Here is a 15,292-nt window from a genome sequence, read left to right on the forward strand (position 1 = left end):
GCACCCCCATTTCTTGCAGGGCATGGACTTGTCAGTCCATGCCCTGCTGGAACTTGCAATGGCGTTCCCAATGTGGTGCCTGTTACAGCTCTCCTATGAGCCGTTAAACAGGCCCCGCCGTGGGCCAGCCACCAAGGACTACCCAACCTGGATTCCAGTCAGAATCCGGCGGGCGGTCAAATTTTGGCTTTGGCTGTGCAGGAGTGGGGCACTGGCGTCGCGGCCCGTTCCCGTACCACCAAAGTCATAACAAGGCCTTCACTCTATACTTGCAATCAAGGCCTACAAACAGAGATATGTTCAAACAAGGTGGCTTTGTAATGTGTCTGTAAATAAAAATATATTTGAGGAAAATTAAATTCAAGTCAGATAAAGTAGTTAACTGTGTAGCATTGTTAATCTCTTCTGGTTGAACTGTATTTTTCAAATGAAATTGCATAACAATGTTTTCCTCTTCCAGGTCTCAATCCTGTTGCTGACACTAATGCTTGTTTTTGCAAGCTTTGGAGTCCAGCTTTTTGCTGGCAAACTGGCAAAGTGCAACGATCCTCATATCCTGAGAAGGGTAAGGTTTCAAGTATATATCATATAATAAAATTATAGTACATGATTTAAATGAATAAAACAATATTAAGAATACTGAAATTGAGAATCCAAATGTTGCAATATTGTTTTTCGAGACTAACCAAAAATGTTGATGAAATGAGAAAAATGTTACTGATCTGGTCCAACTCCAAGGTTCAGAATATAATATTTAATAAAATCTGAAACAAGGTGATTCTAAATCCGTTGATTTCTTTGAAAAGCAAATACATCATAATGGAAATAAAAGAAGAAACAAAAAATTTAGTGCTGCAGTAGTCCTTTTTCTGCTTCTGGAACATTATGGGGATCTGGTGTATACTCGCTTGAAACTCATCATGGCCCCATGGATGAATAATCAGAATGGACCCAACCTCCAGAATAGTAATCTAAGGTCAATGATAAACTCAATATTCGTTAGGGTTTCAAAATATATGTATGATCATTACCCCATTCCAGTTCTAGCTCTTCTTCAAATGAACGTGTGAAGTTAATACTAGTAACAACTTAGATTAGCCATGGTCTGAGAATAAGCAAAGGAGCAATCTGGTGGAAGCCTAAGTCTCTTTGTTTGGCATGACAGAATTGTTGGGAGATATTGGAAATAGTTTTGAGTTCTTACTACTCGAAGACAGTGAACCCGCCCTCATTCAAGGCAATACTAGTTTTTCTAAAAATGCAGTTTCCAAAGGAGAAGACTGACTATCTGGGGCCTATTGACCCTGATTGATGTCGCTATAATGAAAAGGTGCATGTCTTCAACACTGATTGTTCATGAATATTGACTGTCCTTTTAGAATTTGGCAATGGATGGGTGAGAAATCAGTCAATAACATGTATTGACTATTGAAACACACATTCCCCCTGCATCATCTGGAAGCAAATAAAGTCGACCATGATTTGGAGAAATTAAGATCAATGTATGCACTTTTGTCTGTTATCACTGGAGGAGATTTGAACTTAAAGCTTCCTGTTAGAAAGCTAGACAATATCTTTTCAGAGTAGTTTATAATTAATTAAATATCTGAATTTTCTGTTCAATCGCATTGTTGTGGGGAAAAAGGCAGAATACTTGGGGTCTGAGTCACAAAGGGAACTTACACTTTTGATTAAGTTTACTACTTTTTGGTTTCCAAGTCCGAGTGTAACTTACTACTAATGAAAAAAACTGTGGTAAGTCCAGCACTACACATCGCTAACCACTGGTGTTGGAGGTAGGAACATAAAATGAAAACTCAAAGGAAATAATGTTAATTTAAATTAGATTATTTAAAATATTAAAAATTATTATACATGTAAATTAATATATAAAATAGTACATATTTGTTATTTAATTATAAAACAATTTAATAACCTATTTTGAATTTGAATATAGTATGCAAATACATGTTCTTTAAACATTATTTGATGAATATTAATTGATTCTATGCATCATTTTTAACCACATGGCTGCTAGGCGTTTTCCCGTCCTGTGCTGCAAATTGTTGTTTTTCATTGTTTTATGACGAGCTGGCCTTGTCATCAGCGCACGGCAGGTAAGCGCCATGACGAGCCCAGCTCGTCATTAGCCTCGAAGGGGTTAATAAATATCAATGTACATTATTATTATTTTTCTTTAGGTGGGAATCAATGTTTTTATTTAAACTTCAGAAAAATAATTTTATTTTTACGTTAGTAGTTTTCCATTATTTACAGTTGTTATTCTAAGTTAACGTAAGAGTGCAGGAGCATTTATTTTGTTCTACATTTAAAGTAAATATATAAAATAATTTACTTTAATATTGAACATAAAAATGTTTTTAATATTTATTTCGAGTTAAATTAATGTTTTCGTGTTCCCCTATACTTTACCATGCAGAGTTGTCTGCCCAGCTGTGGAGTCTCCCTATGGTAAAGTATAGCAAATTAAAAATTAATGAACTTTCAAATAAATATGACATTTATTTTGTTAAATATTTATGTAAATTCGTTTTATTTATTTACTTCAAATATAGAACAGAATAAAAAATATGTTCAGCACTATTAAAATATTTTAGAATTAAAAAGGTAAATAAGACAAAGATGAAATTAAATAAAATGTAATTGAAAAATAAATTCCCAGCTAAAAAAATGAATCTGTATTAATAAATATTAAAAGTGATGTATAGAAATATTTAAATACATTTCATTATTTTAATACCGCTTGTTGCTAAAGTATTTTTTAATTCAAAATAGGTTATTAATGTATATAATAACTAAATATAAATTATTATTTGAATATTTTCCCCATTATTTATATTAATATTTGTAACTATTTTAAATACTTTAATTTACATAAACATTATTTCCTATGGGAATTTATTTTAAGTCTGTACCTCCATTATGTAATAAGGGGATGTTTTGTAGTACTGATTGTTGGCCATATGTTGTGCTTAAGTTATTGCTGTTTTAATTTAGCAGTAACTCACAAACTGAGTTTTTGATACCAAACAGTAGTAAACTTACTCAAAAGAGTAAACTTTCTCAAAACTGTAAGCTTCCTTTGTGAATCAGGCAATAGATAACTTACACTTTTGAGCAAGTTTACACTTTTGAGTAAGTTTACTACTTCCTGTATTCACAAACTCTGAGTGTAAATTTACTATAAGTATGTAAGTTACATATCTTCACCCCAGAGTACAGCAACTGGCTTACTCTTGTGTGGGTGGAATATGATCCTCCATAAACCTCTCCCGGGCCTCCATAAACTCTTCTAACTCCTCCCTAATCTCATCCACTTTATCAGTAAGTGAAACCCTTTTCTGCCAACGTCCCTGTGTGCCTCCCCTATTTACTCTAGAAACCTATACTTATGTGTATGGAGACTCCCCAGTCGGGGCAGAGAACTCTGGACACATAAACATAGGTAAAACTTACATTTTGTTGTACGTTTTGTAGTACTACAAAATGTGCTACAAAGTGCAGTTTGTGATTCAGGACCTAAAGTTTATCATTGGCCAGCATAACCTGATTACTTTAAATGGTCATTTTATGAATGACAATCCTGCAAGACCTACCTTCAACCCTGGCTGTTGCCCTCTTCCTATTGATTATGGATTCATCTCAATACAGCACTTTAAAACACAAAGCGCCTGATAACGGTGTCAGTCGGAGTTCCCTCCGACCTACACTGTGGCGATTGGGAACCGACCGACTGGAGGACAGCGGTTCTGACTACCTAATTTGGATGCAACCCCACATGGTGCAGTGGGAAACATGCATTTTATAATGGGAGCTTGTGTGGCAGCCGAAAATCGCCCTAATCACAAGCTCCCATTCAAAAATCGAAGTTTTTAAACATCCCTGCAAATATTGGCACAAACAACCCTGCACATGTGGCAGCTACATGGTGCCTGCCACACAGTGCAGGAATGTGAAGGGCAGGCCAATAACCATAGGCTGGGGAGGGATGGGGCCCTGCTAGGAGCCCCAAAGTCACTTTCTGACAGCCTTTCCATATCTGAAAGGCCGATATGGAAAGCCTGTTTGAAACCAACATCATAATCTCAACTTCTGAAACTACGTCCGTAAGGGATTATGAGGCATTTCCAGCTGGAAGCCTATCGGAACCTTATCAGATTGACCAGCCGGTTTACACTCTGACCGTCGACATTGTAAATCAGCAGTCGGAATATAAACCTACCATGTCGTTCAGTAAGCCTAAAATGAGCGGTCGGAGGCTTACAGACTGACATCGTAATCAGGCCCTTCATTTTTAGAGCAGTAGATTTAAATCTTTTTGATCAATATGGCATCAGAAACTCAGTTTAAAGAAATCTATGTAAATGCTCCAAGGCTTTCTTTAGCTGTACCTCTAAACTATCTATATAGGAAGAGGATATGCCTTAACAAGGCAATCACAACTCTTTTGAAAACTCAAATTTTAAAATTGGCAAAGTAGGTGTTTGAGTGAACCAAATCTTTTGTGATATACCGATTTTATGGATTATGTAACAGAGTGTTTTAAAAATAAGATTATCCAACCAGACAATTGTGAATTTAAAAAAAGGAAGTAAGTAGTTGTTGATTTGATGCTGATTGTCAGGGAGCTGGAAAAAGTCATGTCATGTTTTGGTGGAGGGCTAAAAAATAATAATAGTGCTTCTTTTCATCCGACCCTGAAATGGTTTAAAGCAAGAATAGGAGATTCCTCCTCCATTAACAAACATGATTACCATAAAGCCCATTGTGAGAAGGTGCAGTCTGAGCTTGATGCAGAAACTGAAGGGAATTTTGAACTCTAGGGATTAGGAAATCTCAAGCTCCCCAGAATGTCTGAGAGTGTAAGAATTTAAGAAACTAGGATGAAATATATTCAGGAGCTATATAAAACAACTTGTGAAACAACACTGTTTGTGGCAGAAGGACTATGAACCTGAAACTGGGCTCCTTGTATAACTGAAGATGGGCCCTTCAGTACAAATAGGTGATGATTTGAAAGCATCTCAAGCATGTGGCGCAATTGAGTGATGGTGGGCGGGAAGATGTCATTTTTTGATACGCCGGACGACGTGTGGCACTGGTTAGAGGAGTATCGTGCTGAGACGGATGGCGCAGGAGGATCGGACATGGCGTGGGAGGCCCGCCCAAAAACCCTGCAGGGGTCGTCGCCCTCGGAAACGCATGTTGAACAAGCAGACACCATCAACATCGCAAACGGAATTGGAGAGACAGGCAGCCTTGCAGGCGGTCTCGGCCATATCAGGGGCGGTGACCAGGGAACCGATGGCAGAGGCCGGTTCGCACCCCGGATCGGAGGAACTGGTATCGGAGGGCTCTGTGGAGGGCTCTGGTGGCTTGCCATACGTCACACCAGGGACTGCTGACGGACTCCTGGATGAGTGATTGAGTGGGACTCCGGTCTACGTGCAGTAAGGGGTGTACATCAAGTTTGCACATTTGGTGGGGGTGTCGGGGGGTGTATGCTGTTTATTCTGCCTTTTGGGGGGGTCTTTTTTCTTCTTTTTGGTGATGCGGGCTAGAAGGCGGGGGATGGGGATTATGCAGGGGGGCACTGTGGCGGCGGGAGACTGCCGGAGGGGGGATTTTCATTCGAGGGGCTGAACGGATGTATATGATACAGTGGGAGCGGAGTCCCGCTTGTTTTGGTGTAGAGCCACCCCCTCTACCTCGCACTGGTTGCGAGACTCTGGCAGCGACCAGAGTATTCCCGTTAATTGTGATGGGGGTTTGGATGGGTAACTATGGTTTAGCACCTGTTCTGGGGAAGGGTGGGATGGGGGTTTGTTGGAGTTTGTCGAGTGGTCGCTCCCTGGTCTGCCTGTCTGCTGTAACGCGGTATTGGTGATCAGCGCTGCATAGCATATGACTGTTGTATTGCTCTTTTACTTGAAAACGTATTTGTTTCATTTGTGCCTGTATTTGCATTATTAGCGCGATTTGCCCCGGCGCCCTGCTCTGCTCCCCCCTCCATTTTGTCTCCGGTGTTGTTGTTGTCCTACTCCCTGAGCCCGCCCCGCCTCCCAGCTGAGACGCCCTCCCACTACCTATTTCAGCGCCCCCTGACCTCGAAGCGCTGTGACTCCTCGTCGCTCCTGCCCGAGTGGTCGCTCCCTGGTCTGCCTGTCTGCTGTAACGCGGTATTGGTGATCAGCGCTGCATAGCATATGACTGTTGTATTGCTCTTTTACTTGAAAACGTATTTGTTTCATTTGTGCCTGTATTTGCATTATTAGCGCGATTTGCCCCGGCGCCCTGCTCTGCTCCCCCCTCCATTTTGTCTCCGGTGTTGTTGTTGTCCTACTCCCTGAGCCCGCCCCGCCTCCCAGCTGAGACGCCCTCGCCCCTCCCCCCCCCCAACATCCATTTATGGCCAATGCCCCCACGCGCAGCGTCCACGCGCTACGTCCACGCCGAAGGTGCGCCAAAGGTAAGCCCGTCTACGCCCGTCTGCGCCTGGACCGCGCCCAGCGCCAGACCCCCTGCCCCTCGCGCCGCCCAGCCCCCCCGCATTACCTACGATGCCGCATCCCTCCTAGCCCTTAACCCCGGCCGCGCTCCCAACTGCGTCCAAGCCGCCCCTGGACACACCCATGGCCCTTTCTCCTGCTACTCCTGCAAATTCTGCGGCACCGACAACATCTCCGCTACGACCACACCACAGATTCCCGACCCCAACCACCTACAATGCATCCTTCTCAACACCCGATCGGTCCACAGACACGCCATTGACCTATGGAACCTACTAGACACCATCTCTCCAGACGTCGCCTTCCTTACGGAAACATGGATGAACGCTTCCTCCGCACCAGACATCACCATTGCCATCCCTGAAGACTATAAGATCACTCGAAAAGACCGTACCAGCCACACAGGAGGAGGAATCGCTATCGTCCATAAGAAATCAATCCGCATATCAACCAGCTCCGACGCCAACCTCGCCAACTCCGAACACCTTCACTTCCAGATCCACATCGACCCCAAAACCACACTCAGAGGCACCCTCCTTTACAGGCCACCAGGACCTCGCGCAAAATTCAGTGAGGACATCACAGACTTCATCACCCCACACGCGCTCCCCTCCAAAGACTACATCCTTCTGGGAGACCTCAACTTTCACCTTGAAAAGATCAACGACCGCAACACCGCCATCCTCGTGGACAACCTCGCCAACCTCGGACTTAAACAACTAGTCACTTCCCCCACCCACATCGCAGGTCACACACTCGACCCCATCTTCACATCCAGCAACCATGTCTCCTTCACCCACACCACAGAGCTCCTCTGGACTGACCACAGCTGCGTTCACTTCACCTACAACAAACCAAAACCCAGCATCCACCTCCAACCTACCCTGCAAAGAAACTGGAACAAAATCACCACGGACCAAATCTCCGCATCGCTCCTTCAAAACACCCCAGCCCTCTCTTCCAACGCTAACGAAGCCGCCGCCAACCTCACCATTTGGTTATCCAAAACCGCTGACACCTTAGCGCCACTGAAAAAACGTCTAAACAAACCTGGCAGCAAGAAGGCCTCATGGTTCAACGATGATCTCAAGAAGTCCAAGAAACTCTGCCGCTCCCTTGGAAAGGCCTGGAAAAAAGACCCAACCACCAGCACCAAGGACGCCTTCAAAAACGCCACCCGCATTCACCACCAACTAATCCGAAAAGCCAAGAAAACAGCATTCAAGGATCGACTTGACAACAACGCTCACAACAGCAAGGAACTTTTCAACATCGTCAAGGAATTTTCCAATCCCTCGGCCAACTCCAACGACATCACCCCCTCTCAAACCCTCTGCGACTCCCTAGCCTCATTTTTCCACAACAAGATTGCAGACATCCACAACAGCTTTGACAACCAACCCGGAAACCAACCCACCCTACCAGTTGCTGATCATCCTCCCCCCGCGAACACCCTTAACGACTGGAACCCAATCTCCACTGAGGACACCATCCGCCTGATGAACTCCATCCACTCAGGATCTCCCACAGACCCATGTCCTCACCACATCTTCAACAAAGCAGACTCCGTCATAGCACCGCACCTCCGAGACGTCATCAACTGCTCCTTCAACTCCGCCACCTTCCCGGAAGACTGGAAACACGCTGAACTCACCGCCCTTCTGAAAAAACCCACAGCGGACCCCACCGAACTCAAAAATTACCGCCCCATCTCGCTTCTTCCATTCCCGGCCAAAGTCATCGAGAAAGCTGTCAACAACCAGCTCGCCGCCTTCCTCGAAGCCAACAAATCCCTCGACCCCTCACAATCCGGATTCCGAGCAAAACACAGCACTGAGACCGCCCTCATCGCAGCTACAGACGACATTCGAACTCTACTGGACAATGGAGACACAGTCGCCCTCATCCTCCTTGACCTCTCTGCAGCATTCGACACAGTCTGCCACAAAACCCTTTTACAACGCCTCAATAACATCGGAATCCAAGGAAAAGCACTTGAATGGATCACCTTGTTCCTCACCGGAAGAACCCAGAGAGTCCGTCTTCCACCATTCACGTCCGAGGCCACTGAAGTCATCTGCGGCGTACCACAAGGATCCTCACTCAGCCCCACCCTTTTCAACGTATACATGAGCCCCCTCGCGGCCATCGCCCGCCAACACAACCTCAACATCATCTCTTACGCGGATGACACCCAACTAATCCTTTCTCTCACCAAGGACCCCAGCACCGCCAAAACCAACCTACATGAAGGAATGAAAGAAGTTGCCGAATGGATGAAACAAAGCCGTCTGAAACTGAACTCAGACAAAACAGAAGTCCTCATCCTAGGTACATCCCCATCTGCATGGGACGACTCCTGGTGGCCGGAAGCCCTCGGAAAAGCACCCATCCCGACAGACCACGCACGGAACCTAGGCGTCATCCTGGATTCTTCACTCTCAATGAACAGACAAGTCAGCGCCGTATCCTCTTCCTGCTTCAACATTCTTCGCATGCTCAAAAAAACATTTCGCTGGATCCCCTCCGACACAAGGAAAACAGTCACCCACGCTCTGGTCACGAGCCGACTGGACTACGGAAACACCCTCTACGCAGGTACTACCGCAAAACTCCAGAAGAAACTCCAACGAATCCAAAACGCCTCAGCCAGACTCATATTAGACATCCCACGCAACAAACACATCTCTGGTCACCTCAAAGACCTCCACTGGCTACCCGTCAATAAGAGGATCACTTTCCGACTGCTTACCCACGCACACAAATCACTCTACGACATTGGTCCAGAATGCCTCAACTCACGACTGTCCTTCTACACCCCCTCCCGCCAACTACGTTCTTCCAGCCAAGCCCTCGCCACTGTACCTCGCATCAACAAGACCACCATGGGAGGCAGATCCTTTTCATACCTGGCTGCTAAAACATGGAACTCACTCCCCGCTTACCTTCGCCTTACCCAGAACCACCTAGCATTCAGAAAGCAACTTAAAACTTGGATATTTGACAAGTAATCCTCCCCCCTTCCTAAGCGCCTTGAAACCCTCTGGGTATGTAGTGCGCTATACAAATTCTCTGACTTGACTTGACTTGAGGTGTTTTGGTTTATTGGAGTTTGTCAGTGTGCCCAAGGGGCGGAATGGGGTAGGATCCTGTTGTATGCTTCCTTATGGCTACCCGACTTGAGCTAAAAAGTGTTACCTGGAATGTGCGGGGGTTGAATTCCATGAGAAAACGATATAAGGTATCTGGTCCGTAGGGGAGTTCAGGTAGCCTTTTTGCAAGAGACACATATTGATCAGGCTGAGGGACAAGCGCTGCAGCGCCGCTGGAGAGGACGGTTGTTTTATACCACTTACTCTGCTTTTGCCAGGGGGGCCTTATATTGGATGCGATCGGGGGTTCCCTTCCAGCCTTTAAATAAGGTGGTGGACTCAAAGGGACGGTTTGTCGCTGTGTTGGGTCGCTTGGACGGCAGAGATGTTGCGTTCTGCAGTGTCTACGCCAGAACACTGATCAGACCGCTTTCTTCTCGTGGCTATCTGGGAGTTTGGCGCAATTTCTGACAGGTACGGTGTTTCTGGGAGGCAATTTTAATTCTGTTATGGATGTAGGGTTGGATCGGTCTCACCCTCCGCTGGCCCAATCGGCTGTACATAGAGTAGCTAAGGTGAGGCGTGAGTGGCAGGATGCCTGGGGATTGGTGGACGCCTGGCGGATGCATCACCCCACAGATAGGGATTATTCGTTTTACTCGGCACCACATGATCTCCACGTACGGCTTGATAGTATTCTGTGTTCTCCGGGGGCCCAGGAGCTCACTTACCACAGCGAGTACCTGGCAAGGACAATCTCCGACCACAATCCCTGTTTGATAGCGGCGCGCTGGTCTCAACAGCGGCAGGTAATCCCTACATGGCGTTTGAACTCAGAGACACTGGAGGACCCAGTTTTTAATGCGGAGGCAAAGAGGGCATTGAGCGTTATTTTTTAGAAAATTCGGAGTCGGCCTTGAGCAGAGCCCGGTGATCAGAGGGGTGTGAATCTTATCCACTGTGGGTACGCGTAAGACGCTACTGCAGGAGATAGCACATGAGGAGGATCGCTTGAGGAAGGCAGGAAAGGATAGTCACACAGCGGAAGACGGACAAGGGGTGGTAACATCAGCACGCGAGAAAGTGGCCGCTCAGGTCGAGCGGCTTCGCTGCTTTGACTATAAGGAATACATGATGCGGACCCCCGCTGAACGGGACAGAGTAGGGACACTACTGGCATGGTTGGCTAATCCGACGGCCAGGGGCTCTCCAATAGTGTCGCTGGCCACGGAGAGTGGCGGGCTAGTCTACTCTCAGAGGAGGTAATGATCAGTTTCTGGCCTATTACACGCGGCTTTACCAGAGTAGGATGCGAGACCCGCCAGATAGCCTTGGCAATTTCTTAGAGGCAGCACAGCTACCACGGCTGGACCCTGAGCAGGGCGACAATCTTGGCAAAGTTATTTCGCTGGGTGAGATTCGGTTGGCGATTAAACAAATGGCCAGGAGGAAAACGCCGGGTGCTGATGGCCTCCCGGTGGAGTTCTACGCATTGTATATGGACTTGTTGGCGCCTCAATTGCACTCAGTGTATAGGGTGGCGTGGGAGTTGGGTAGATTACCACCTTCTTCCAGAGAGGCGATTATAGTGCCGTTTTCGAAACGTGGCGGTGACCCCACGGTGAGATCAGCGTATAGGCCGCTGTCCATGCTCACAGTGGATTATAAGGTTCTGAGCAAGGTCTTAGCTTCGCGACTTTTGGACCACACGGGCACTTTGGTGCACCTGGACCAGGCGGGATTCATTCCCGCTAGGAATACTGCGACATGCATAAGGCGGTTGATTCGGATTATGGGAGACGCAATGAGGGGATGCCGGGAGCGGTAGTGTTGTCAGTAGATATTGAGAAGGCCTTCGACAGCGTGGAGTGGCTCTACCTGTTCCGGGTGCTAAAGGAGTTTGGCCTCGGGGACCGTTATATACGGTGGACTAAACTGTTATATAGCTCCGCCACAGCGCGTGTTTGTACAGGACGCGCCATCTCAGAGGCATATCCGGTGGGGAGAGGCACCCGCTAGGGTTGCTCCTTGTCCCTGTTGCTGTTCGCCCTGGCGATTGAACCACTGGCGGCTCATGCTCGACAGGGTCGGGTGTACGAGGCCGTCATGTTTCGTGGAGAGGTCCATTTTATCTCCCTGTACGCTGATGATCTTTTGTTATATTTGGTGGATGCAGAGGTGTCCCTGCAAGGTGCCAGAGCTCTTCCCAGGGAGTTCGGCCACGTGTCGGGGTTGTGGGTGAATTGGGAGAAGACTTGCCCGTTCCCCTTGGCCCCGGAGTGTCAGAGACCTTTAGCGGAGGAGGAGTTGTGCTGGGAGCCGCGAAGTCTCTCTCTTATCTGGGAGTCCGCATTTATCATTCTCCGCCTGACTTGTTAGACGGGAATGGAGGCGGGGCACTGAAGGAGCTCAGAGGCAGCATGGAATTCTGGCGGACCCTTCCCCTATCGGTTGCCGGGAGGGTGGCACTGCTGAAGATGGTGGCCCTCCCACGATTGCTCTACTTCTTCCGTACCTTGCCGATCTGGATTCCGGCGTCCTTTTTTCGGACGCTCCGGGCACTGACCATAGGGTTCATTTGGGGCTCAGGTAGAAGGCGGGTTGCGCTGAACACTTTGTTGAGGCCGAGGGAGGAGGGGGGGCTAGCAGTCCCAGATTTTGAGTGGTACTATCTAGCAGCGCAACTACAATGGCTCACACAAGCCGTAGCGCGGGAGTTCAGAGGTCCTGACGGCCCGCAGGGTAGGGTAATTCCTCGACATGTGTTGTCGTTCATAGTGCTACAGCAGAGCCTTGGGCTTGATCAACTCACTCTCGAGGAGAGCACCCTCCGCTCTTGTTGGCTCCTAAGCCAGAAACGAGCTGGCTTCTCCCGCCCTTATGCCCCAGAGATCACTCTGGGTATGTGTACTGCTCTCCCACATGGAGGAGATTGGTCTGCGTTGGATGGTTGGGAGGAGCTGGGAATCCTCATGTTGGGGGACTTATACAAGGATGGGACTTTGTTGCTTTCCAGGAGCTGCAGAGTACCTTCGGGCTACCGAGGGGTGATTATTTGCTACATGTTGTCCTTGTGGCAGTCATCAGGAAACAGTGGAGGATGGGGCTGCTGGAACCCCCAACCTCACTGGGCTGCCAGTATGTCACTATGGCGGCGGGTACGTTTAAAGCTATCACGTGTCTGTATCGGCGGCTTTCCACGGAGGGACTTCTGCCCTTGGAGGCATTGAAGGGCAAGTGGGAAATGGACGTTAGCAGGCCCATACCCGAGACGACGTGGTCTCAGTTACTGCGAAGGGCTTGGAGGGGTACGCGCAACGCCAGGTTTCTATTGGTTCAATTCTTCACTTTGCACAGGGCCCACTTGACACCGGTGAAAATCCTGCAGTACTTTGGAGGTACGCACTCGCCCTGCCCCGGATGTAATGTGGATGGTGCTGACTTTAATCACATGTTCTGGTCTTGCACTGGCCTTGGCTCTTACTGGGAGGACGTGGTGTCGTGTTTGAACCAGGAGACGGGTCGCACATTGGTAGCTGAGATGGGGCCTGCCTGTTGCTTTGATTTCCACATACTCCTAACACTAAAATTACCAGCAAATTCTGCGACCTGGGGCTGATCATGGTGAAACGAGAGCTTACTGTGCATTGGAAATCCAGAACGGCGCCCAGTTATCTTAGGTGGAGGGTGAGTTTTTTGAGCTGGGCGGGTAGCGAGGGGACGCTTCGCTTACAGCTGGCTTGGCGCACTACGGATGACAGGGTATTGGAGGCAGCGAGGGCGTGGGGGGCATTGGTTGTAGAACTTCAGGCACCAAAGGAGGAAGGTGAGGGAGGTGAAGATAGTGCGGAAGAGGGACGGGGTAGGGATACTGGGGAAGGGGGTACACTGATGGGAGAGGTAGGTGTGGAAGGCCGAGGTACATCAGGAGGGGAATTCACATGCACAGCCTAGGATGTGGAGCACTGCGGAATTGGAATAGGGGCATGAAGCGTACACTTCGACAATAGGGAGTCACATCCCTCCCTTTTGGTGGGTTTATTCACTTTGTATGGTTTGAATGGTTCCGGGGGGAGCGGAGGCTGTTCTTCGGAAGGGGGACAAATTAGCCGGGGCACACTGACGGGGGTGGGGGTTGTGGAGGTGGAGAGTTGGGGATCTACGGTAGGATGCTGGACGTTGATTGCTCCTGTTTTATGTGTTACCCATTTGACCACCTGCGCACTGGTCCTGGGAATGACGTCTAAGCGGAGACTGTGTTTGTTGCAGAAAACAATAAAAAATCTTTCACAAAAAAAAAGCATGTGGCGCCATTGCCTATCTTCTATTCTTGTCAAAGCTGATTCTATCTGGTGGTCCTCGAAAATAAGCCCTTCATTAAATGGGCTACTGCTAAAGGAGTCTTCTCTGATTAATGGTGAGCCGCAACCCTAAATTAAATTGTAAAGGACAACCAATTGCTACCATACAAATATAGATTGATCTCCCTGTTCAATGTTATATCTAAAATATACTCAAAAAATCTTTAACTTGTTGGGCAAGAAACAACATCTAATCCCATTGGAGCAGAGAGTTATACATCCCAACCATTCTACAATCGACCACTGTTTAGTCCTGTAGTCACCAGACAAAATAGCAATGGAATCCTCTGAACAACTCTCTTGTTGCGTTGTGGACTTTTGTTTCACTGTTGACCAGGTTGACTGTAGCATTCTTTGGAGTAAACGTCGGGCCTTGAGCATACCTATGGGCCTTCTGCACATAATCCAGCAGTTACACTCTCAAAATTGCATGTAGGAATACACAGAAAGTGGGTTCTGACTAGAACGTTTCCTATTAAAAATAGTGTACAACAAGAATGCATTCTTGCCCCTCTTTTGTTCAGTCTATTTTTAGCAGACTTTCCCAAAACAATTAAACTAGCCATTCTATTTCACCTAAGATTGGCAATCATCAATTTGCATGATTAATGTACTCTGGCAATCTAATTTTGTTAGGTTACACCCCAGTTGGACTGCAAAGAAAGGTCCTAGTTTTGGGGAAATATTGTAGACAGAACAATCTGACTATGTTTGTGGGCAAAGGTAAAATGATGATCTTCTCAGCAAAATAGGCTAAGTTCCAGGAGTATCTAAACTACAAACCACTTTAACAGGTGCATTCATACAAATATCTGGAGCTCCATTTTATTTCCATGGTAAATCGCTCACTCCACTTTTTTTTACAGAGAAGCTCCTTAATGTGTACCTTTAATGCCTTCAGAAGATTTTACACTAATTATGGAAGTTACTCCCTCGAACCTCTTTTAAGAGCAATTTATGGGAAATAAACACTCAACAACTCCCTATATGGACCAGAACTGCTTGCTCTCAACCTTAGGTGTGAATGGGGATTCCGAAAAGGTGTGTGCATAAAAAGACCTCTGGCAATGACTTTGATCATGATCATCCAGGCCATCTAGCTAGAATGCCTCCCAGTCTAATGCGCAAGCTGTTCTGTATTTTTACCAACTGGTGCACACCTCATGTAAATCTAACATATCACACCTATCTCTGAAATTGCTTATAACACCAACCTTGTGTTCATTGGTTTCCGCCTTTGACATGGGTTCCCCTTTGATCAGCCTGCAAAGCTTGCCCAGTTTACTTAATTTGAAAGAGCCACTAGAAG

The 15,292-nt window shown here is 47.0% G+C and overlaps 1 protein-coding gene across 1 annotated transcript in view; it reads left to right on the top strand.

The window, feature by feature from the left end:
- The window catches only part of NALCN (sodium leak channel, non-selective), a 2,672,759-nt gene that overhangs the window by 2,396,760 nt on the left and 260,707 nt on the right, over nt 1-15,292 (top strand). Inside the window, exon 26 of the mRNA XM_086934370.1 lies at nt 461-565. Within this exon, the coding sequence (XP_086790496.1) occupies nt 461-565 (105 nt within the window). The remainder of the gene's footprint in view (nt 1-460; nt 566-15,292) is intronic.

The sequence above is a fragment of the Lissotriton vulgaris genome, chromosome 8 (assembly GCF_964263255.1).
Source record: "Lissotriton vulgaris chromosome 8, aLisVul1.2, whole genome shotgun sequence".
Classification (NCBI taxonomy): Eukaryota; Metazoa; Chordata; class Amphibia; order Caudata; family Salamandridae; genus Lissotriton; species Lissotriton vulgaris.